At 35.7% G+C, this 23730-nt stretch overlaps 2 protein-coding genes across 3 annotated transcripts in view; one reads left to right on the top strand and one right to left on the bottom strand.

The window, feature by feature from the left end:
• Nucleotides 1-1071: 1071 nt before the first annotated feature.
• LOC127938661 (protein LBH) lies at nucleotides 1072-13962 on the bottom strand. The gene is made up of 4 exons (XM_052535440.1): nucleotides 13828-13962; nucleotides 6341-6450; nucleotides 2797-2962; nucleotides 1072-1983 (listed from the first exon to the last, which is right to left on the bottom strand). The coding sequence occupies exons 2-4, from the start codon at nucleotides 6425-6427 to the stop codon at nucleotides 1937-1939; spliced, it is 300 nt and encodes a 99-aa protein (XP_052391400.1). The 5' UTR covers nucleotides 6428-6450; nucleotides 13828-13962; the 3' UTR covers nucleotides 1072-1936.
• A 6158-nt stretch (nucleotides 13963-20120) lies between these two features.
• The window catches only part of LOC127938655 (serine/threonine-protein kinase MRCK beta), a 61568-nt gene continuing 57958 nt past the window's right edge, over nucleotides 20121-23730 (top strand). The window contains exon 1 of one of the 2 annotated variants that reach the window (XM_052535427.1): nucleotides 20121-20942. In XM_052535427.1, coding sequence (XP_052391387.1) covers nucleotides 20768-20942 — 175 coding nt within the window. In that variant the 5' untranslated portion in view covers nucleotides 20121-20767. The remainder of the gene's footprint in view (nucleotides 20943-23730) is intronic. The other variant, XM_052535429.1, reaches the window with a different exon arrangement.

Genomic DNA, 23730 nt, shown 5'->3' with positions numbered 1-23730 from the left:
GCCCACCAGGGGAAGGATTGGACACCCCTGAATTAAGTGCAGCACTGCTCGCCCACTTTTTCAGCAGCCTTGGTTCCAGAAGTATTTCTTCCATAGATTTTTCCGATAGGGATTTTCAAAAAGGAGTTAAAAAAAGAAGATCTTTTGAAAAATGTTAGTAACTAAAAAGTTGCCAGTAGCCATCGACTTCCACAGTATGGGAAAAATATGGTGGAATTCAGTGGTGACTAATTGATGACAGAATTTGGAATGAACTATCCATTTAACAGCTTTACTGAGGGAAAGAACTGCAATCATTGTGAATATCAATGATCTTGGATAAATAATCTTGATTTAACTGATTTGAAGAGGTTGATTGTATGTTCAACAAACTACAAACCATCCATTAGCAAGCACATAGCCCACAGTAGGTCCATCTTAAAGCTTTATCAATTCTCCGGTACAGAAACTAAAGAAAATAAAAATAAATGGGATTTTTACTTCCACAACTGTTGAACTCTATGGGGTGCAATGTTATTTTGCCCCCCACTGGCATTCATGTATGAAACTAACAGTTTTGTTTTTCACAGAAGAAAGATCTGTAGAATTACAATGAATTGAAACTCAAATAAATGTAAATACCCCCGGCCCCGATAATTTTAATTTATAACAAAGAAAGTTTATATAGACAAACACCTAATATGAACTTGACAACCTTGTTTGGAAGTTTAAAAAAAGTTTTCAAAGGCCTTACTTAACCTCAGATACTGCACTCGCTAGAGCAAACATGCTGAAGATTATAACAGATTTTAAAGAGATCCGACAGTTAAAGAGAAAGTTTTAGGAGGGTTGAGATGAAAGACAAGGGGAACTGAAGCCCCTAAAACTGCTCTAGCAATGCCTCTGGCTGGAAAACATCAACTGCTTAGAGCTGCTGATGCTGCTGGGCTAGAATAACTATTGCTCGTGTCAACACAGTATTCAACTAGAAGCGCCTTTGGCTAGTACTTGACATCTACCCACAAGAAATCAGTGATGTGTCAAGGCTGGATCCTACATACATTCATTTGATGAATCAACAGAGCTCGGATGTAGAAATAACTGCCTTTAATGCTAAGTGATACTTTGGTGCATTCATTCCCATTCCCAGACAGATAATTAATATATTAAGACTAATACTCAAATACTGTAATACTTACAGAATACAGTGATATTCAACTGACTCTGAAGCACCAAAGAGTTTCGCCTTTGGAAGGTGACAGATACATATAATGGGAAAATAATGACCGTCTGAACATTTATGCGAACAGTAATTTCATTTAAATGATGGTGTACATACAGTGTAACTACAAATAAATGTCTAAGGCAAAGAAAGCTACATTTACAGCAGCTCGGACAGACACTAGTAAATAAGCAGCAGCGATGTGAAGAACAGAGGATTAATGCAAGTGCCAAAGAATAAGTACAAATCTGGAAAGCATGTTAAGAAGAAAACCCTAGGTGAACGTGAAAACGAGCTGAGATCTACTGTACATGGCGTAGAGTTTGAAATCTACGCTGGCCATTGTGCACTTTAGTTCATTTACATGTTATCTGAAATCCATTTTCACTTAATTTACGCTGATATAATACATTGAATTAACATCCTGAAGCTATGTCCTTTTGATAGGAAGGAATGAAAGACTTTGGTCCAAAGCAAATAAATACATAAATGAATGCCAATCTATAATTTATAATTCTAATGGGTATCATGGTGTTAATGGAGATCTTTTACAACTCAAGCTGACTACCACTAGAGTTTGGCACGTGAGCTAGCTCAGTTAAGGCAGTCTCTCAGGCCTCTTTTCAGCTCTAGTGTGGATGATAAGCAGACCTAACTGGTGGAGTCTCCAATTCACTCCTGTCCATACTGAAGACATTCACAGTGACTGGCTGGATTGGTGCCAACCTTCGCCCATTAGTTTTCTGTCGCGACCTCTTGGCTGTCTTCTGTGGCCTTGTCACCTGAAATACAAACACAATAAACATCCCGTAAATTCGATTTCCTTACATGCATCTGCCTCTGATGCTACAAGACTGCATTTCGAATTGTGCTAAACTGTATTTGAAGTGAATTTCAGAAAATGTACAACATTTTTTAGAGCTTTAAAATATATTTTCTTTTAAAGAAATTAATACAGTTATTCAGCAAGGATACATTGCATCGAATCAAAGTGACAGAAAAGAAAGTAGAAAATCCTGAAAAATATATCACGGTTTCCACAAAAATATTAAGCAATATTAAGTCTTCAACATTGATAACAATTAGTGTTTCTAGAGCATCAAATCAGCATATTACAGTAGATCATTTTTTGAAGGATCATGGGACACTGAAGACTGGAGTAATGCCTACTGAAAATTCAGCGTTGCTATCTCAGGAAGAAAAAAAAACATTTTAAGATATAATACAAGAGAAAATGTTATTTTTAAGTGGATTTTAAATTTTAATGATATTTCTGTATTTTTTATCAAAGAAATGCAGCCTTGATGAGAATACGAGGCTTTTTTCAAAAATCTTAAAAATAAATAAATATAACAGTACACTTTAAAAAGGTAACTTGCAACTGTAACCATAAAGAGCTTATTCTACCGGATTTAAATAATAATAATAATAATAATAATAATAATAATAATAATAATAATTGTATAAATCAATTTATTTTTGGTGGATTCAGGGATGTTAAATTAATATTTTGATGTAAAAAAAAAAAATTGAGATTAGAAAGAATAACAGTAAACTTAAAGGGGACATTCTTATTATGGTTAACATGAACTTACTTGCAGCCTGGGCCTGTTTGTCTCTGGGCTCGTCTGTAGGGCTCAGATCATCAGGAGGCCAGCGGAGTTCCCCGCTCTCCACCTCCCCGCTCTCAGTGGGTTCAACCACGATGGATGGCAAGCGTTTGGAAAGCTTTGGGAACCGTTCATGGGAGTCTGGGAAGATCTACAACACAGGAATATAAGAGGCCACAGTACATGACAGTTCAGTGAGCTAAAGTTCTCAACATGTCCTGACAGTTTTTATGAAACAGCATGATTTGACCTTTACTTCCTCTGTCAGAAGATCTGAGGACCTCATTAAACCCTCTATTGGAAGCAGAAGTGTTCATTTTAGCATAAACCTGCACAAAACGTTGTTTCTTTTGTATTTTCATGATATGTTTTGTCAAATATTTACTGGAAAACAAAACCAAAAATTACTGTTAAAAATGTATTAACCTTTTATTAACCTGTTAAAAATGTTAACCTTGGAAGCATTCAGCACTAAATCCTACTTAAAATTTTCAGTGCGTTCCCATTATAAGCAATCAGAGAGAATAATTACTTTTTTTTTTCTTTTTTTTTTGGGGGGGGGGGGGGGGGCAATCACTTGTAATATAAGTAAATAGATGTTTACAAAATCTCCCCTCCAGCAGTTCCATCAAAAACAATGGGTTTTTATTAATAATGTGTTTGGCATTCACCTCAAGCCTTGTGTGAGTCCTATTGCCATAGCACAGCTGAGTTCACCAGAGCAGGATGTGACTCAAGCTGTGTATGTTTATTGCTCCACAATTGCAGTGAAGTGTGAACAAGAGCGTCTTGAGAGTGTGTCTGCAACGTGGGGGCATCGAGCGAGACGTGAATTGTCTAAAAGCATCTGCGCCAACAGTGGAAAAGGGTGTGCTTTGCATGTTGGTTTACACAGTACAGAAAGAGCTTACATAACCGAGTGAATGACAGATTCAGACATGTTTCATTCAGCTAGCATATGATAGAACTGCTCATCCTGTGGTAAAGAAAGGGTAATGATGATCATTTCCTGAAAAGATTGTCTGAGGAATCTGAATTCATCCAGCAGGCTGTATGAACGAGCAGTTATCGGATGTAATTATTTAATTTTTTTTCAAAATGAAAGGGACTCCAATCAGGCTGAAATGAATAATGGTAGCTAAATCTCCAATTAGACCCACTGAGACCCATCACAGTCATCTATAAGATAACCAGGAAAAACACTCAGCATGTATGTGTGTCTGACCATGACTTAAAAAGTAACCTATTCCTACCCTGCTCTCTGGAATAGATGATTTTGATTGGTCAGTCGTGGGACTGAATGCTCAAATATTTTTGTAAGATGCCACTTAATGGACACACCAAGAACGAAAACTACAATTCTGCGAGAATAGTATCAATAGCACAACTATAAAGGACACAGAGGAATGATACTGTTACGGGGCCATTCACACTCCACTTTTTTGATTGATTTTCTATGCAAAACATACACTAGATGGACGTGTTCAACTGTTGCACACATGCCATGCATCTTTTGCATTATCTTGTGCATGACACGGCATTCTAAAACTGCAACTTGTTAAAAAAGGTTCAACTTTTAAAAAATGTGTTTATTAAACAGTAAAACAGTTGGTGTGAACAGGCTTTAAATATATGTATGTTATCATTCTCATCAACATAATGGTGCTATTTTAAGGTCACTCTCTCTTTTCATTGTCAGAAGTTAGAATTTCTCACGGGCGCCATCTTGCAAATCACTTCAGTATAAAAAAATTACTGTAAGCATAAAACCTTCCGGCAGAAGACTCAGAGTTCCCAAGAAAAATTTTAACATTGCCAAGCAATGCAAAAAACAGTGAATCAGAAATCGAAAGAGAAATAGAGGAAGACATGTTACTTTGTATGTCAACAAAAAAAGGTTGAATTGCAGATTAAATTAAATTAGTACAATTATACAAATTAATTCAAAATTCACATTTTAGATTGTTCAAATGTACATTGTACATAGAAGTATTTGTTCTGTTGCTAGACCAGTTATCTTTTCGATAACATTTAAATTAACTATTAAATTAGCTGACATCCATATAAGAAAATAAAAATGAATTTAAAACAACTCAAATCAATATTTCACGTCCATGCATGGCCGTAGCCAGCTATTAGGTCACCAAGGTCCGGATCTCGGTAAATTTTTCATTTTCAAAAATAACATTTGTTCTCTGATTGACTGAATTGCTGCTAAGCTCCTCATATGAATGTCTGCATGTATAATTAAGAATGTGTATTTGTCACAAACGTTATCATCGCTATCAAAACGCAGTCGAACACTAGTGCAAAGATCTGTAAAACAATTAACTTAGGGGACAGAATGAAATGAAATCAACCTGTCCTTCAACCAATACACTCGTATAGGTCGTTTGTCCAAATCCCTCAAATACGACCCATCAGAGCGTATACTACAATTGCGCCCCTATCGGCAATAATATTTTCATATTAATGTTTTGTACTCTTTTATTTGCACTCTGGTTTGCGTTTCATGAAGCTCAGTTGGTAGATCATTGTGTTATAGTTTGATATGTAATCATGCTATCATGGGTTTGATCCAAGGGAACGGAGGTGCACGAAAATGTATATGCTCAATAAATCATAATTTAGCATGATTTCTGTGAGGGTTAGGTTTAGGGGTGGGGTTAGGTGTGGTCATTCGAACGAACAAGCCACCTAGTAAAATATGTAGGAAATACTGTGAGATCGGAGTAAAAAGCCCACACATTGCATTTAAATAAACGTGCATTTTGATTGGTAATGACGTTATAGGTCATTTCATGACGACAGATGCAACGCGATACTGTCATTATTTTTACGCCCGCTAGAGGGCGCTTAACTTTAAAACGTAAATATAGGTCGTAATAAGGTGCTTGCACAAATGACCTATATGGTCGTTTTTTATTGGAGGACAGGCTCGCTATAAACATTCATAAGAGACCTAGACAAAGTTATCAGCTAAATAATTGTTATAAATAAAATAAAAATTATAACAGCAATATGTATGGTTGCATAAATAATAAACAACTGATAAAATTGTCCACCCCATAAATATAGTAAGTATTAACAAACTTTGATGCAATAAATAGGGTATGATTTAAAAAAAAGTATTCATCCAAAAACATCTACATTTTGGTTTCTTTTCAAGTATTAGTGTATATAATTAGTTGTATTTATAGGGTTTCTTATAGCACAATTCTATAATAAGGGGTTTATTATAGAAACCCCCTGGACCTCACTAATTTTCAAAGCCTGGCTACGGCCATGCGTCCATACATTCACTTTGTCTTTTCTATTTTATAATTATTATTTTTTTTTAACATTTTGGCAAATAGCAATTTAATGAGTCATATGATCATAATCTGTGTTAAATCCCTGTATTTGAAAATGACCAGTGAATGTATATATTATTGTATTACACTAGCCCTGTTCCTGTGGCTTGAATAAAAACATTGATATGAATTTCAAGAGAGCATCCAGCCAGTTGACTAAGAGGAGCGCAACCCACCTGAAAAGAGATGCTTTGCTCCTCAGACGCACCGCTCACACTGTAGTCTCCCACCGCAGAGTCACAGCTGTTCAGCACCTCCGTCATGCTGCCCGGTGACACAATTAAACCTACAAGTCAGGAAGAAGTGCATTTACACTCGGATAGTCACAACGTCGCTCGGTCCACTCATTTGCCTATGAATGTGGGAGAGAACGATTAATATGAGCCACCTGCAATAACAACAGCTGGGTTATTTTCTCATCTATGAAAAGATCCTGCCCAAACCATCCAGCCAATCCATGTGCACCTACCATGATGTTATGCAGAGCAAGTCTTTACATGGTTTGTTATTCAAATCAGCTCTTGCACCATTTTCGAAGAAAATTACTTTCACACTCATCAGCTAAAATCAAGCGAGGATACATTTATTGGGTCGCAATAATGTCAAGGCTGTTCTCCAAGTCATTCTAAATGCAAAACTCATTTAGGAGATGGAAACTGAATGGTGCCGAGCGTCCAGTTGTGCGCAGTATAGGAAATCTTTCCCATATTAAAAACTAAAATCAACAGCTTTGCTTAAGTTTACAGAACCAATATATTTATAATTATTGAGGTGAAGTGAACAAACATCGCTTTTTAAATTTTACACTGTAACAACATAGTATCTTTTACATAATATTGTTCTTAAATTTAACTTCTGTTTGGTGTAACCTAAAGTAGTCAGTTGGTTCAGACAAATCAAATAATACTTTAGTAAAGTCAGTTGAAGATGTAAGCACATAAAGTACATTTGTTACATCTTTATAATAATAATAATATATGTATGTATCTTGCTATATATATATTAATATGTACAGTACAGACCAAAAGTTTGGACACACCTTCTCATTCAAAGAGTTTTCTTTATTTTCATGACTATGAAAATTGTAGAGTCACACTTGAAATTATCAAGGGCTATTTGAGCAAGAAGGAGAGTGATGGGGTGCTGCGCCAGATGACCTGTCCTCCACAGTCACCGGACCTGAACCCAATCGAGATGGTTTAGGGGTGAGCTGGACCGCAGACAGAAGGCAAAAGAACCAACAAGTGCTAAGCATCTCTCGGGGAACTCCTTCAAGACTGTTGAAGACCATTTCAGGTGACTACCTCTTGAAGCTCATCAAGAGAAGCCAAGAGTGTGCAAAGCAGTAATCAAAGCAAAAGGTGCTACTTTGAAGAACCTACAATATGACATATTTTCAGTTGTTTCACACTTTTTTGTTATGTATATAATTCCATATATAATTCCACATGTGTTAATTCATAGTTTTGATGCCTTCAGTGTGAATCTACAATTTTCATAGTCATGAAAATAAAGAAAACTCTTTGAATGAGAGGGTGTGTCCAAACTTGAATCAGCTTTTTTGTCATTATTAATTTTTTTTCACATTTTATTTTTAACTTATATTAATTTCTATTTAAGTTTTTAAGTTTTGTACTCAACTAACGAAAATTTACAAAAACCCAAAGGAAAAACCTTTTCATTTTTTGTACATTAGTATCATGTAAACATACCCTAAAAAGTAAGATCTAGAGGATCAACTCCTTGTTTATTGAGCAATATTATGACAGCACTCTTGCTCGTGTGATACTGCTTAAATAATATACAGGACAGACTGGATACATTTACATTTGCATAATCTATCTGCTGCATGATCTGTCAATGCGACGTGGACCAGCTGGTGGTCCTGAAGGCTGAATCTTCAGCCCTCCACATGCCACATACTGTATGCACACTGTCCTGAAGGAACAGAGATGTATAGTAACGAAGTAGAACTACTTCACTACTGTACTTAAGTACTAAAAGGCGGTATCTGTACTTTACTAGAGTATTATTTTTTTCTCCTACTTCCACTTTTACTTCGGTACATATTTTCGCTGAGTTTAATACTTTTACTCCGATATTTTTTTTATGTGCTGCATCGTTACTCGTTACAATTATAATAATGTTACGAATCATTCCATTAAAAACCACTGCCAGAACTGTAGATGGCAGGTTTGATGAAGCTGGCACATCATTGAGCAAATCAAGCGAGACTGCGCGTGCTGCCTGAACTGCTGTGAAGAGAGAGATGAACACCGAGCCGAGCCAGATAATGACTCGTTCACGAGTCAAGAACCGGTTGCATCGTTTTTCGGATGACCAGTAACGTTAGTTCTTTCTGACAGTTCGATTCAATAAACCAGTTGAAGAAAACAGTTCACCGATTCTTTTGCGCTCGATGCAATGGCGTCATTGGCGATGACTGCACCTCATAACATTAACACAGAATCAGTTCAGAATCAATCACCAAAAGAATCAGTTCGGTTCCAGACGCTTTGTGTCGGTTTGCTTCACGCTAAATCACACATGCGCAGTATCATCAGCTCCTCGGTTCACGAATCGGACGCGTCTGACAGAAACGGTTCTTGACTCGTGAACGAGTCATTATCTGGCTCGGCTCAGTGTTCATCTTCAGTTCTCTCTTCACAGCAGTTCAGTCAGTGTACTGTTTGAGTCAATGAATTACTCCGGGATATTGGTTTGTTTTAACTCAGAGGGAGTGTCAGACACATTAAACAAGTTAACAGCTTAATTCATCTGTGGATTAATGCGTATTGGAGACGCGAACTGTTTAAAACGATTCAGTTCGATTTGGTGGACTGTTTCAAAAAGATCCGGTTACATCGAATGATTCGTTCGCGAACCAGATATCACAAACTGCTTTGTTTTTAACTGTCTTACAACAGACACGGAAGAGAAGACAATGCTGAATAAAGTCTAGTTTTTGCTATTTTTGGACCAAAATGTATTTTCGATGCTTCAAAAAATTCTAAATGACACTCTGATGTCTTACAGGTTTGAAACAACATGAGGGTAAGTTATTAATGACATCATTTTGCAAATTGGGCTAACTAACCCTAGTAACAGTTTTTTGTTTCCAAGAAGTTACAGTCAAAGGAATTGTGATTGTCCTTTAGGTTAATCATTTGAAATAGTAAAAACAATATGTTCAAATTTTTGACTACTTTCTTTAATAGCTACATAACACAATACTTCTACTTTTACTTTCAGTACTTGAGTAGTAAATTTTAAAATAGACTACTTGCAATACTTAAGTACAAAAAATGTTGAATACTTTAGTACTTCTACTTAAGTGTGGTGCTTAAAGAGCACTTCAACTTCTACTCAAGTCACTTTTTTGATAGAGCACTTGTACTTTTACTCAAGTATGGTTCTCTAGTACTTTATACATCTCTGTGAAGGAATGACGAAGGCTGGGTGACTAACACGGCCCTTTACCATGAAAACGTGCATGGTATTTAGTTGATAAAGAATGAGATTTTGTTATATAATTTATAATTTAGTTTCACAGTGTAATAGTGTGTAACCTTGTAGCATTTTATTGATTTTATATTATGGTTTTATTATTAAATGCTGCATTAATTAAAGGCATGCACACGAGCAAGCATACAATGTTGCACATGCACACAACAAACCTGCTTTTTTAATCTGATGACACACATACTATCACCTGATAATTTGCATGGATAAAACCAGTATCCAAGCTTAGCTGATCTGAGATAAGGCTGTGAAGAGACCACAATGATCCTTCTTATGCTTTGATGTAATGAAAAATGAAGTGAGAGACCTTCATTACAAAACAGCCACTTTAAATATATTTTGGTTTTATCTGAGAAACCAAAGGTCTGGGTATGAGGATATTATACTTTATCATTATCAATGCATTTTCCTCTTGATTCCATTTGGGAACTGCGTGACTCAAATGAATCAAAGAATGAGGGATACAGAAAACTGAGGGTGAGCAGATGAAAGAACGTAGAAATAAGCAGAACTATCAAAGAAAAGGATTAAAGGATAGTGAAAATGAAGAAATAAATCATTTGGACCAAAGAACGACATATTAACCTGATAAAACAGACCCACGAGCTACAATCTTACTCACTGCTATCAAAGATCACAGCAGTTTAAAGACCGAGCATGAAAAACCATCCCCAAATAATGAACTTTTTACTAAAAGCACTGTTCAGATTAATTAGCAGGAAACAGATGCTGGATGGCAGACAGATAAAGGAACATAGCTGTTTATGTTCTCTGCCTTTAATGTTGGTTGAAAATGGACTGATTCGTGCTCGCTATTATGTTGATAGTGACCAGCACAAATGCAGCTCACTCCCCAGACCCTTGTTAGCATACAGGCCTTTTCATTGCTGAAAGTGAACGGCAAAGACAAAAGGGGCTTGAGAGAGGGATCAAAGGGCTGTGTGTGTGGTTGGTGCCATTTATAGTGAGACAAAACACTGTGGAAGACTGGCTTTGTAGGCGGCCACACAAAGACTTCATATGCCCATCAAAATATTTTCAGACGGGCATCCCTGAAAAAACAGTGCTGGTGTTATTGTGGCACATTGCAATTTTAAGTATCTCCGGTTTTTAAAGAAAGTCCCATGTTCAGTAAACTCCCCGTGGAGTGCATGGTGGTTAGTTAGAGACATTATTTTCTACTATTTAAAGGTGTCTAACTATGTGTGGCTCTGCATTTCTGTGAAAAATAGAGACGGTATCTGAATAATTGAATATGACTGGGTGCAACGACAGACCTCACCCCCTTCCTGGTGACATGGAAAATCTTACTCAAATCTAGGCAATGACTGATACTGAAATTACTGTTATAGCAAAACTCTCAGAACTAAATGTCGCGATCACAAAGCATGCACAAAACACACTTCAAATAACACACTACCTTTCAGATTATTGACTGTTGAGAACAATACACCGTCAATAAAGCCAGAGCTTGACTGCAAAACAAGTCATTTCACAAAACAAAAACACACCGTCGCATGCAAAATCGAAAATAATAAATCGATGAATAAAGCAATGAAAAGCGCCAACAGAGATGGTCAAACTAGTTATAAAATGAATTTTACAAGGCTTCATGTTTACTTTTTCACCGCCCAAAAATGTAACTTCTGACAAAATTGACTGACCCCCAACTTATTCCAAACCCATATGGCTTTATTTATTCTGTGGAACACCAACGGAGACCCTCGGCAGGGACAGACTAACCCATTAGGCAAAGGTCACCAAGCACCTTGGGCCCCCAAAAGTCAAGGGCCACCTAATATGCTTTTCATATACAAGACACTCATTAAACACAGACAGTAGCTGTTTATGGTGTTTATTACCATGACAACCATCTGCATATCCAATCATGTCTGATAATTGTATCACTTGTTTATCATTTATGCAACAATATGTATTACTGTTATAGTTTTCATTAATAAGAATTGCTATATAGGTGATAAATGTAGTGCTCTTATTAATGTTTTAGCGAAAATGTAACGAATGAAATAGCATTCATCATGGCTAGTGTTTGCACATTTTATTTCAATCTGTAACCTAGATATTCTACATCTATCTGTGTACTTGTGGTAAATGCTACTGTTTTTAATATAAAGTTTCTGACAGATAATATCATGGTGTTTTTCTTACCGAATGTGTAATCATATCAGCAATAACCTGTCCGTGGGCTTTTTTGATTACTGTCAGTTTAAGTGCTGGCGATCAGTGTAGACCAATATTGCTATGAAAATGAATAAAAACCGAATATTTCAAATATTTTGCAAATAAGATAAGATAAAGGTATCGCTAACCCTAAACTGCAACTTCCCATTTTATTTACCTTCTAAAGCAGGGGTGTCAAACTCAAATCCTGGAGGGCCAGAGCCCTGCACAGTTTATATTCAACCCTAATTAAACAGACCTGATCCAACTAATCAAGTTCTTCAGGCTTGTCTGAAAACTACATGGTATGTGTGTTGGAGCAGGATTGGAACAAATCTCTGCGGGAATTGAGTTTGACACCCATGTTCTAAAGTGTAAAATTAAGAGGAAAAGACAAGTCCAAAGACGCTTATTATAGTTGGATCTGGCAACCCGTGTCCTCTCTCACAACTCAGCCTCACGCAGACACTCGTATGAGGAGTTTTAAATAGAAAATTTGTCATTCAGAGAACAAATTTTATTTATGAACATGAAAAATATACCTGGTGCCCAGAGCCTCGCTGGAAACCTAACTCATCAGCAGACTTTTCTATAGTCAATATAGGTTTTTACACACTTTTCTCATTCTTACTAATTCAAGTTTTTACATGAATGAATCTCTGAAGGGAACCGACTGTCTTCAGAAAAGTATCGATGCCAGTTTTTTTCACTTTATCTGTTAAAGTAGCGTTTATGAGTGCAGCGCTGCTTCGTTTACAGTCGTTATCGGGAAAAACCGATACATTTCTGACATTCCACAAGTGCCTCCAACTAGCAGAGAATGAATGTGCATTTTCAGTAATTCAATCTATAGGTTTTGTTCAGACTAATGCAAAAATCCACCCACGTAACCACATTTTAAATGAATCTAACCTTTTATACTTCTGAATCATCCCTTTTCTAAAAAAGAAAAAAAAAAAGGTTAAAAAGGTTAAAAAGTCTCAAGGTTGATCTAGGTCAGGGATGGCGAACTCCGGTCCGGGCCCCCAATTCACTAAAGCCGCTTCTGACCCTCAGTCACCATTCACTTTCATTGCATCCTAAGACTTCCATTTTCTTTCTTTCTTCCTTTTTTATTTATTTATTTATTTATTTACAGCAATGTAATCTCTGTTACATAAACATTGGTAGTTTACTAGCATAACTATTTTCCTGAAAGTTTTATTTGGAGAAAGGAGTGTTGTTATGCACAAACCATGCTATAGCAAGGCAGTGTCTTTTAATATTATTCAGAATATCAATAACAACGTTAAAAATGTATATATATATATATATATATATATATATATATATATATATATATATATATATATATATATATATATATATTAGTCCTTTTTATGCAACAAAAGCATGCACATGTATTAGTCAGCACCCAGACTTGAACTATTCGTTGTTGTTATATCACTTTTCCCAACAAATAATTAGATAAGATTATCTATCTAAAAAGCGTCGAGTAAAAAGATTGTGTTACTAAGAGTCCCGTGACTCTTAATTAGTGCCAGGATGCATTTCAGAAAGAATGTGGGTTTAGAAAGGTATGAGGGTGAATAAATGATATTGCTTTAATATCAGAATGATGCTGGTGCTATAATAAGAGACCAAATCCGAACGCATGATGGCAAAGTAACAAAGATAAGAAAAGCAGACTATTTTTGACAATTATTTTAATTAGAGCGCATCATTAGTCAAAGAAAAGCGCTGACATGAATAGCTGAGTAATTCTAAATTTTCGTGTTGTTATTTAAAATATTGCGTTAGCACCAGAAACTTGTTTCAATACAGGCTATAACAGGCTAGACCTATTCGAAATCACTTGCATGAAAATATATGACACATCTTGCAACAATTTTGGTGCACTGAATTCTGGTGATCAAGCTCATGCGCGCATTTGCACGGCCGGTGTGTAAAGTGCTCATACCTGTAGCCTTCTGAAGTGTTGTCTCTCCGCGTAAAGCCCGTGACTGCTTCTCTTTCCAGTGGATGTGTCTGCTAGACTCAAGTCAGATTCTCCCAGACTAAAGCTGTTACCTCAGAGCGCGCGACTGTAATTTCATGCACACTCACCCGAGTCACAAGAGCACGACTGTGTGAGAGTGTGAGTGAGTGAGTAAGAGAGAGAGAGACACCTCTGGCTCTCACGATGGTTTGAAGATGCAAATAGTTTAACTTAGTATTGTGCAATTGCCATAAGTCAAATACTGAATATGCATATACCCCAGTTAAAAAGAAATTATGAAATGTTTAATGTCCTCTACAAATCATGTAATGGTTACCTTTTCACATATTATCTCTGAAATGCATGTATGATTTATTTTCAACAATGCATTTTAATTAAAATGAATGTAATTTGTTAATAAAGTATTGTAAATCTTGTTATCAGGTGTGTGATGTACTCAGCTACTCAAATCTAAAAATATACTATAAATGAATCATTTTAAGGTCTTTAGATCAAGTACAAGATCATTTGTAGAATACACTTTAGTATTTTGTGGATTTGTTGTTATAATATTATAAATATTATGAATTAAAAAGATTTTCATTCTTTATTACATTCCAAAGGCATTTCTCCTCACATTTGTATGTCATTACAACATGACTTGAACATGACTTGTTTTACTACAACATGACTTGACAAAGTAATTTATCACTGAAAAAAAAAATGTATGTAGAAGTCTTACAACTATAAAATTAACTGTTGAGTAATTAAGTGTTTAGTTACAGTTTCAAGTGGATTATATAGTCAGTGCATTGTGATTATTCAGGTTGCTTAACAAATTTTATGCATCAAATTTGCATTATTGAAGAAATCTCTGCTGTCTCTTGAATACGGTCAAAATTATATTAATAAAATCTGGAAACTTTTTTCACTAAAGGAAATTTCTGGTGAGGTACTTTTTTTTTTTTTTTTTTACAAAGTATCTATACTTTCATTTAAGTATAATTTCTCACCATTTTTTCCCTTTCTGCATGGAAATCAATAAAGATTATATTAATATGGTTGACTGGTTATTCATTATTGTTCCCTTTCATGCTTCGTCATGTGAAACCTTAGAAAATGCACTTACACCTAATGGAGAATGACATATTGTGAACAAGGACTTAAAAAAAGAATATGAATTGAGTTAATTGACTTTAATCACAGCTGCCATGCCATTAAAGCACCCCATATCTATTCTGTACCCATAACGTCTTATCATAAAGGACATTTTAAACACATTGTCTTGTCATATCTTAGTCATTTACATGACTGATCATGATTCAATTGTTGCCATAATGGTTGTTAGTTATTAATTCAAGCTAATCAGACCATAATATAATTTATACATTTCTAAATAATAAATATACTGTAGCTAAAGATGTAACTGTCAGTTGTGGGAACTGAGTGTGAGATTTGTATTGTCTGGCGTATTTAAAGTAGTTTGCTAGTGAAGTGATGTAAAAAGTCATGACCTGTGGAGTTCACACACTCACATAACTATTAGACTGGTATCTTATGCTGACATTTCTGTGTCAAATTACACAGCGTGATGGAAAACAGAATGAGAAGTCAAATGTCAGAGGTTACAGCATCTCACCTTCCTATTGGCTCAGCCCTGATTCTGATGATGATGATGTCACAGCGAGTAATGAGTGAAAGGAGATGCTGCCATTCATATAGAGATCACCTCACAGCCTGGGATCCAGCAGAACACAGACCTCAGTCTCTAGACAGGCAGATTTTTCCAGTGGCTCTGTAACTTGACAAGGAAAGGTATCCATTTTGACACATGCACCTCTGTGCATGTTAATTTTTAAACACAAAGAGTCAGTGTCAGTTCAGTGCAATGTTTGTGTATTCCTGTACCAAATATAAGAATAAATAAATAAATATATTTAGCTAGTTAGTTATATATCAAATATATCAACAAATTTTCAACTGAACACAAAAGTATGCCTTTTTCAGAACTGATTTCTCTTTTCTAATTTTTGCAATGAGTTTTAAGTGACTGTTAATATTATTATATTTTTTCGTCAGTGTGTTAAGTCAGTCGACCTTATAATGATCTTATTATATCTGACACTACAACTTACTGAATAATAAGTGTGTCACGCAATTTCTCCATGAGTGTTTCAACAACAAAAATACAGCGTGTTGAAAACACTGTCACATAATCTGAGAAAATCCATCCAGTGTCCATATACTAGCGAGAAAAATTTACACCAGAGAGGAGAATTTTGCAAAAAAAAAGTTTTTACATTTATTATATTTTTATTCATATTATTACTCTTTTTTTTTATTAGAATTAATAAAAATGTATAGATTTTACTTTGTTATAACTTTTAGTCCCAATAGACTAACATTTGAAGTCTAGTAGGAATGTATAGCTGTGTAGGGTAATGTTTCATAGGATTTATTCATTCTTTTTTTATGCCATGCAGGTTGGAGTTATACGCTGATTTTCTATCGTGGTCTAGGACCCCCTGAATTAGCCTTGGCTCTGCCACTGTATGTGCTGACATTTATTTCTCATTAAAAAAAAGACCAGACCAGTTTCTTTAGTCTCACATCAAACACAAACTGAGATGCAGTTTCCACAGAGAGTTCAAGAGGTACTAGCTCAGGACCGAGACACAGACTTGCAGACATTGCCGGCTTGCAGAGTAATTGAAATGTAGAGCTCCTCCCCTCTTCTTCTTTCCTCTTCACTCTTCACTTTATAGGACTGCTGTGTCTCTTTGAACGAAGAGCTCTGAACTCTGCGTGTGTGGAGGAGTGTTATAGACTGACCTTTCAGTAATTTTGTCATCTCGTACAAATTCACTTCAGGCCTGTTTTCTGACATTCTCTATTCACTCAACCAATTAGCACTTCATGCATCTGCCTACTCTCCCTGGGCTTTTGTGGAAGTCTCAGATTGAAAGCTTCTCTGGGGAAAATAAGTAATTAACTGAAATTTCTTTCAATATCCTGATGTCCTCCAGCTGAAAAGGAATCTCTAACATCAGACCGCAATGTTAAGTTTGATTGAAGTATGAATAAAAAAATTTATTGATAGTGTGTGATAGTGGCTTTTCTACAAGTTACAAATCTGAATAATTGTTCACTCTATATCATCTTCATATAGCACTACATACATTATACCAGTCAAATGTTTAAAAGCACTGAATTTACTCAATGTTTTTGAGTGTTTGATACTTTTATGTCATATTTCTTTATAAAACTAAAACTGAACTTATTTGTCATAAGTTTAGACAACACCAACTATCTAGAAACTATCCCAGAAAGACTGTTTTTAACCAAATATGTGGAGAGATACAAAAAAGTTGTAGACATGTTATGTAACTGAATATTCAGATATTACATAATATTCCTGTGGCTCAGTGTTAGCAGTGCAAAAGGTCATGGGTTCATTTCCCAGGGAAAAAATGTATAGCCTGAATGCACTGTAAGTCACTTTGGATAAAAGTGTCTGATAAATGTAAATGTATTATTATATTAAATAATATTAATAAAATAAATAATTAAAAAATAAAAATAAAAATTTTATATTCTACGATTTAATTTTGTATTACTTTGTAAAATTACTTTGTAAAACAATATGTCTGAAAAAATATTTCTAAAATGTGGAAAATGTAATTAATATAATTACTATTGTTTTTCTAAAACAAGGACTCTAAAAGACATCTGTAACGTAATCATACTTTACATACGTAATCATAACTATTAAACTGCACGTGCAATTGGACGTACTTTAGTTTAACTGATAGAACATTGTGCCAAGATCATGGGTATACACATAATCATGGTATTGATGTTTTTTTTTTTTTTTTTTTTTTTTTTTTTTACAGGAATTAATGCTTTTTTGAAACAGGATCCATTATAATGTTACAAAAGATTTCAATTTTGAATTAATGCTATATTCTTTTGATTTTTCTAATCATCAAAGAATCCTGAAAAAGTTACACAAAAATATTCGGCAGCACAACTGATTTCAACATAGCATAATGATTTCTGAAGGAATCGCGTGACACTGAACAGTGTCATTCAGCTTTGCATCACACAAATAAATTACATTCTGAAATATATTGAAATGTGCTGAATGTATGTGGTCATTGTGTCAAGGAAGAAAGACTGTAATCATGATTTTAGAGCGAATACTCACAAATGTAGTGTTTCCAAGACATTGTTTAAGGGACAAGATGATGGCAAACATCATGTTTTTAAAGGCCAGTTTCTAGATTTATTTGCATTAATGATGCCCAGATAGACTCAGCAGTGGTGAGCAATCCCACAACATGAATGAATTAATGAAGCTCTCACGCTTGTGCAGCAGCAGATGCAAAGGACTGGTGCTCCCTCTGCTGCACAATGCATGTAACAAAGATAAAAAATATATATATATAAAAAAAAATACATACATTTTATATGAGATATAAGAATGTCAAATGCAATATGACAGAGTTTAATGTGATATTCTAAACATGAACAGGTCACACAACTCTCAGACATACAGATCCAGATTTCCAGTGTGACACAAAAAACAACTGCAACAACTCCGGCTATCTGATGCTTTTATATATTAGAAGGACTTTGCTCTGTGAATCCTTATCACTTGGCAACAGAAGCTGTAAGGTTTGAGGGTGTTTGGAGGAGAGGAACGCAAGGCGTGACATTAAAGAATCCGTGAATGAGTCCGTCACCCTCCACCTTCCATCAGTCAGAATGGATTGGGAGAGCGACAGACCAGAAAAGGGAAAAACACAAAGTGTTCAATTAAACTCTACAGGGTATCCTAGCTCATGTGTTCCCAAAAACAGCCCAGAGCATCAAAATGTAGGTAAAAGGCAGAAAGTACAGTTGAGGCAGTAAAAAATAATCCGTCCTGACTCTTACAAGCCCCCACAGAGACTTGAAGCTCTCTGCTTATAAAACATTGAACAGCTACTACCACAGTTCTGTCTCCCAGAGCTGTCTGCAATTCATCTCAGAAAAAAACTCAATAGCAAAGACTGGCTACTCATTCTCACCAGCAGAGGTCGATGTTTTCAAAGCATTCACATGATGGCTCTGCTCAGTTTGCTGGTGAGTCTGCAGCAGCTGAGTGCAAATGGAAACATGAATGTGTATTATTTGCATAAACCAATAAATTAACAAATATAATAGTATGATATTAATTATGGATCATAAAAGCAGATTTCAGTGGCAGTGAAAATGTCACCGACATGTGATTTAGTTAATGCCCAGACAATTACAATCTGTGTTAAATAACTGTAATTGTTATGAGCGATTCCAGGAATATGTGTGAGTCTTATACAGTACAGATGCCTTGGAAATGTTTGTATCATTTGCATTTTACAGTGCTTCGTTTTTGGAATGATGAATTTTAACATGGATTTCCATAAGATGACAGCATAAAACTGATGTTTAAGTGACTCTATTTGTAAGATAAAATATTAGAATAAATAGTTCACAAACAAAGTGTGAGTGTAGATATTTAAAATGTATTTTCACAGTTTAGATTATTGCTATTAAATTATAATTAAAATATAAAACATATAGTAAAGTATCACATATATTGCACAGACAAAAAGGCAATTTTTCACAAGGATTGTAAACTGTACATTGGAAACCTTTACTGTGGGTGAAAAAAACATAGGCTACTTGAGCTTGTTTGTCAGAAGATTAGACAGGAAAGGCACTAGCAAAACCTAATGAATATATTTATAGATCCAGATGAGACATGAGCTATTTGCATTCTCTTTAGTATATGCAAAGATAAGCACATATTGCAAATATGTGAAATGATAACGTTTAAATATTAAAGATTAAATATAATAGTTTAAATATCATAAATCTTAAATATTTCAATATAAAACTGCATATTAAAACATAACATAATATCAATCATATTTAGATTAAACATTTTTCATATTAATAATATAAATAATATAATTTGAGAACAAAAACTGAAAAAGTTAGAACTGCAATAACAATACAAAACCAATTATATTTGTGGAATTTTATATTTATATATATTAGGTAAAAACTGTTGACCTGAATGCACTGTAAGTCGCTTTGGATAAAAGCGTCTGCTAAATGCATACATTTATTTTTATTTATCATTTGAAAACACTTTTTGTTCATGTGAGCTTCTGATGAGGTCAGTCTTATGCCTCCCGCTGTCAATCAAACAATGGCGTCATGCATCCCCAGCGTTTCCGGTGCAGGTAGGCGGGGCTCTGCTATCCCGGGTCTGGATTCTTCATTCGGGAGCGCTGCTAGACAAGGATGAATACGAATGCAGCCATATTCGGCTCCGCAGAGAAGCACACCGGCTAGCGCAGGCTTACACGCAAGGATTCGCCTACTTAGAAAAAGCACCCACACCCGGTTTTTTGGTGGGCGTGTATATATAGGTTAAAGGTGCGTGTAGTGCTTCGTTAGTGAGTTTATAATTGAAGATTTACAGTTGAGCGGAATGAGCGTCCGGTCATCCTGAGATTCGACGGGAGAAAAAAACCCGACACATCCCTCAAAGTGGAAAGTACAGATTTGTCCGGATTAAGGCAAATGGAGCCGACAAGGCCTTGGGAGTGAGGAGGGGGTGGAAACGCTGGAAAGCCGCGGACAACAACCGGGTTAGGCGCATTAGGGCTACGTTTATTTAAGCACTATGTTGGGCACATTTTGCTAGCTGGCTAGCTGGATGGCTGGCTAGCTTTTGAAGTCTGGGACTTCAGTGCTCCACACATATCAGCCAGATAAATACGATTTGTATATATTTATTAAGCTCATCCTCGGGTTATTAATCTCGACAATAGTTGTTTTATCCTCTCTGGCTCTGGGAGTGGTAGCCAGGCCGCTGAACTGGTAGAAGATGTCTGCGAAGGTGCGCCTGAAGAAGTTGGAGCAGTTGCTGCTGGATGGCCATCAGAAAAACGACAGGTCACTGAGTGTGGAGACATTGCTGGATATCCTCATATGTTTATACAACGAGTGCAGCAACTCGCCCTTAAAACGAGAAAAGCATGTGACGGACTTTTTGGAATGGGGTAAGTTGATGTGTTTGGGTGTAAGCTACTGACTGCATTTGGGTTCAGAAATCAGTGCGTGTCCCTTTAAGACCTGTTTATCTGTTATTACATTTGCCTTAATCACCCAGCTGACTGCAGGCTATTGTCAAAGTTGCTGTTGTGACATTTGCTCTTGGGATTCCTGGCCTTGTTGTTTTGACAATACTTGTCATCTAGTTGTTCCAGCTTTAATATTTTTCAGCAAGGATATATTCGTTTATGGATGGTATAAGGGAAATGGAGCGAATGCTACCATTGAAGTTGCATTTGTTCATGGCTTTATAACTTTTTGAGGGGTCGTAATATATTTGCTTGTAATATATACCAATGAGTTTTACAACCGTGTATTAGACTAGTTACATAAAATGCATGTCATTGTCAGTTGCTACTCTATATCCCTGAAATATATGTTGTATATTAGATTATAAGATAATATTTCAATGCTTCATTTCATCAAAAGTCTGTTGTTTTAATTTTGGGGGCAGAACATATAAAAAAAAACGCAATACACTGGTGATTGAGAGATAAACAAATGTTCCTCCAATGCTTGAATTATTATATTTGATACATACAATTTTAAAATGACTTTACTAAAAACAAATATAAATAAATGTATGGATAATCAAGCAAACCTGAATGACTTCAGTCCAGTAAATATTCACCTAATATTAACACCAAATGAAGCCCTTGCATTACTTTATAAATACAATGATTAAAGATTTCACAGCAGAAAGTCACATGAACCCCACCCTAAGGGTGGATGTTTTTAGATTATAAACTGTCAATCAGATGATTGAAGGCATGTAGTAGATTGTGTACAACAGGTTTTTTAAGGAAGCTTTGCTCACATGCATAATAGAGACCTTAGAAATACATCAAATATGACACAGTAAGCTTTATATGATTAATCAGACATTGCTGATAAATGTCTGAAAAACCAGTTGTTTTCAAGGGCAATGTTAATCTTTCCCTTTAAGGGGTCATATGATGCGATTTAAATGTTTCCTTTCTCTTTGGAGTGTTACAAGCTCTTGGTGCATGAAGAAGATCTGTAAAGTTGCAGAGACTCAAGTCTCAAAGCCAAAGAGATATTCTTCATCAAAGTTAAGACTAAAACGCTAATTCAAACACGGTACTGCAAATACATAAACCTTCATCACTGTGTCTGTCACGCTACTCTGTTCCCCTTTCAGGCTTGAACTGATGTAAAACTAAGGACATTATTAACTGTCTTTACATTTATTTTGAAAGGTGAAGCTCACGATTATGGAAAGGGGTGTTGCATTTCCAACGTATGTTTGTGGTGTTCGCCCATATCACAATGCACTTAGTCAGTTGGCCAGACTGCACTTGTCAAAATTTATAATTTTGGGCTCTTCTTGGTTCTTTTGATTGAGGTTGGTCTTCACAGTAAGTTGATTCTCTGTCCTGGGTGTTGGGTTGACGTCAGTAATGAGATTACACCCCAGTGTGTCTGCTCCTCTAAAGACCGCCAGTGTCCTTGTGCAACCCGTCACTAGCAGGTGCCACCTCACATCCCATCACTGTGAGTGAGCCATAGTATGACCCAATTTCCAGGAGTCATAAACTCCTCTGTTCTTCTGTCTTGTTCTGTCTTACTACAACACTGGTAGGCCACACTTTCTTATGACGCCCTTGATTGTGGAAGTTAATGATTTTCATGGAGGATGTTATGCTGGCGCCAGTTAAACACAAGCAAAGAAATAACGTCATTGTAAAGTGCATTAATGGCAGAGTGCTATCTCAATATGTGCTTTCCATTTTATAAAGTGCTCCTTGAGTGAAAATCTTAGTATAGCCTTTTAACTGCGGAATTGCAGTAAAATTGTCAATGTATGTTTTCTGGTTAAAACCATATCTGCTATTCGCACTTGTTGTCTTGTTATTTTTGTCAGTTTTGTATTGCTACTGTTGACTAGAGATGCACTGATAAAAATTTTCTTGGCCAATTCCGATATATTTTATTTTTTAAGAACTATAATTGACAGCATATACGAACAAAAATCTATTTATGCAATGCAAAGTTTTATTTTGATAAAAAATAGTAAAGTAAAAACTCAGTAATAAAATAAGAACAAATAAAAAGAAATTGCTAACAACAGCACAAGTAAATGCAATAGAAAAAAAGAGAGCTATGAAACTTGAATTTTTTTTTTTTATTCAGGTTAGAAATACTACAGAAGTTTTCAATCAAGAGCAGAAAGTGGTTTTCTTTGTCTTTTGTTCGTTGTTTAACATGACAGACAGCAACAGGAAAATTAAGAGTTTATCCATGGACCCAATATACTGTTACACAACACACATTCTCTTTCTCAACTGTTTAACATTCCAAAACTGACTGTGTTTAACTGGATACTCACCAAGACGTGCATTTTGACATAATTTTGTATGTATTTGAACATTTTAGCGCAGTAAGCCCCTCATTCTGGTATTTGCGGCTCACAAGCTTTTTGAGACAGAGCGCAGCTTGTGCGCTCCACAAATATAGAATAGTGGTGGTTTAAGTGCAAAATCTGCGAGAATGACTAAAATAATGTGCAATACAAGCACTATTTAACCAGAGCGAATGAGACGTGTGTGAGAAAGAAGAGAGATGAGAGCGAGAATGCACGACTGATGTTTCATTGCCTGTGCCCCTGGTAACAGAATGTTCATGTACGTTCACCGATATGGGCCAATCATGAGGAAAATAAGCTGGTTCCAATCCCTGACCAATCGATCGGTGCATCTCTACGGTTGATGCATC

Source organism: Carassius gibelio, chromosome A20, assembly GCF_023724105.1.
Source record: "Carassius gibelio isolate Cgi1373 ecotype wild population from Czech Republic chromosome A20, carGib1.2-hapl.c, whole genome shotgun sequence".
In the NCBI taxonomy this organism is placed as follows: domain Eukaryota; kingdom Metazoa; phylum Chordata; class Actinopteri; order Cypriniformes; family Cyprinidae; genus Carassius; species Carassius gibelio.
The sequence above is the reverse complement of the archived record's forward strand: the minus strand, read 5'-3'. Positions and strand labels throughout refer to the sequence as shown.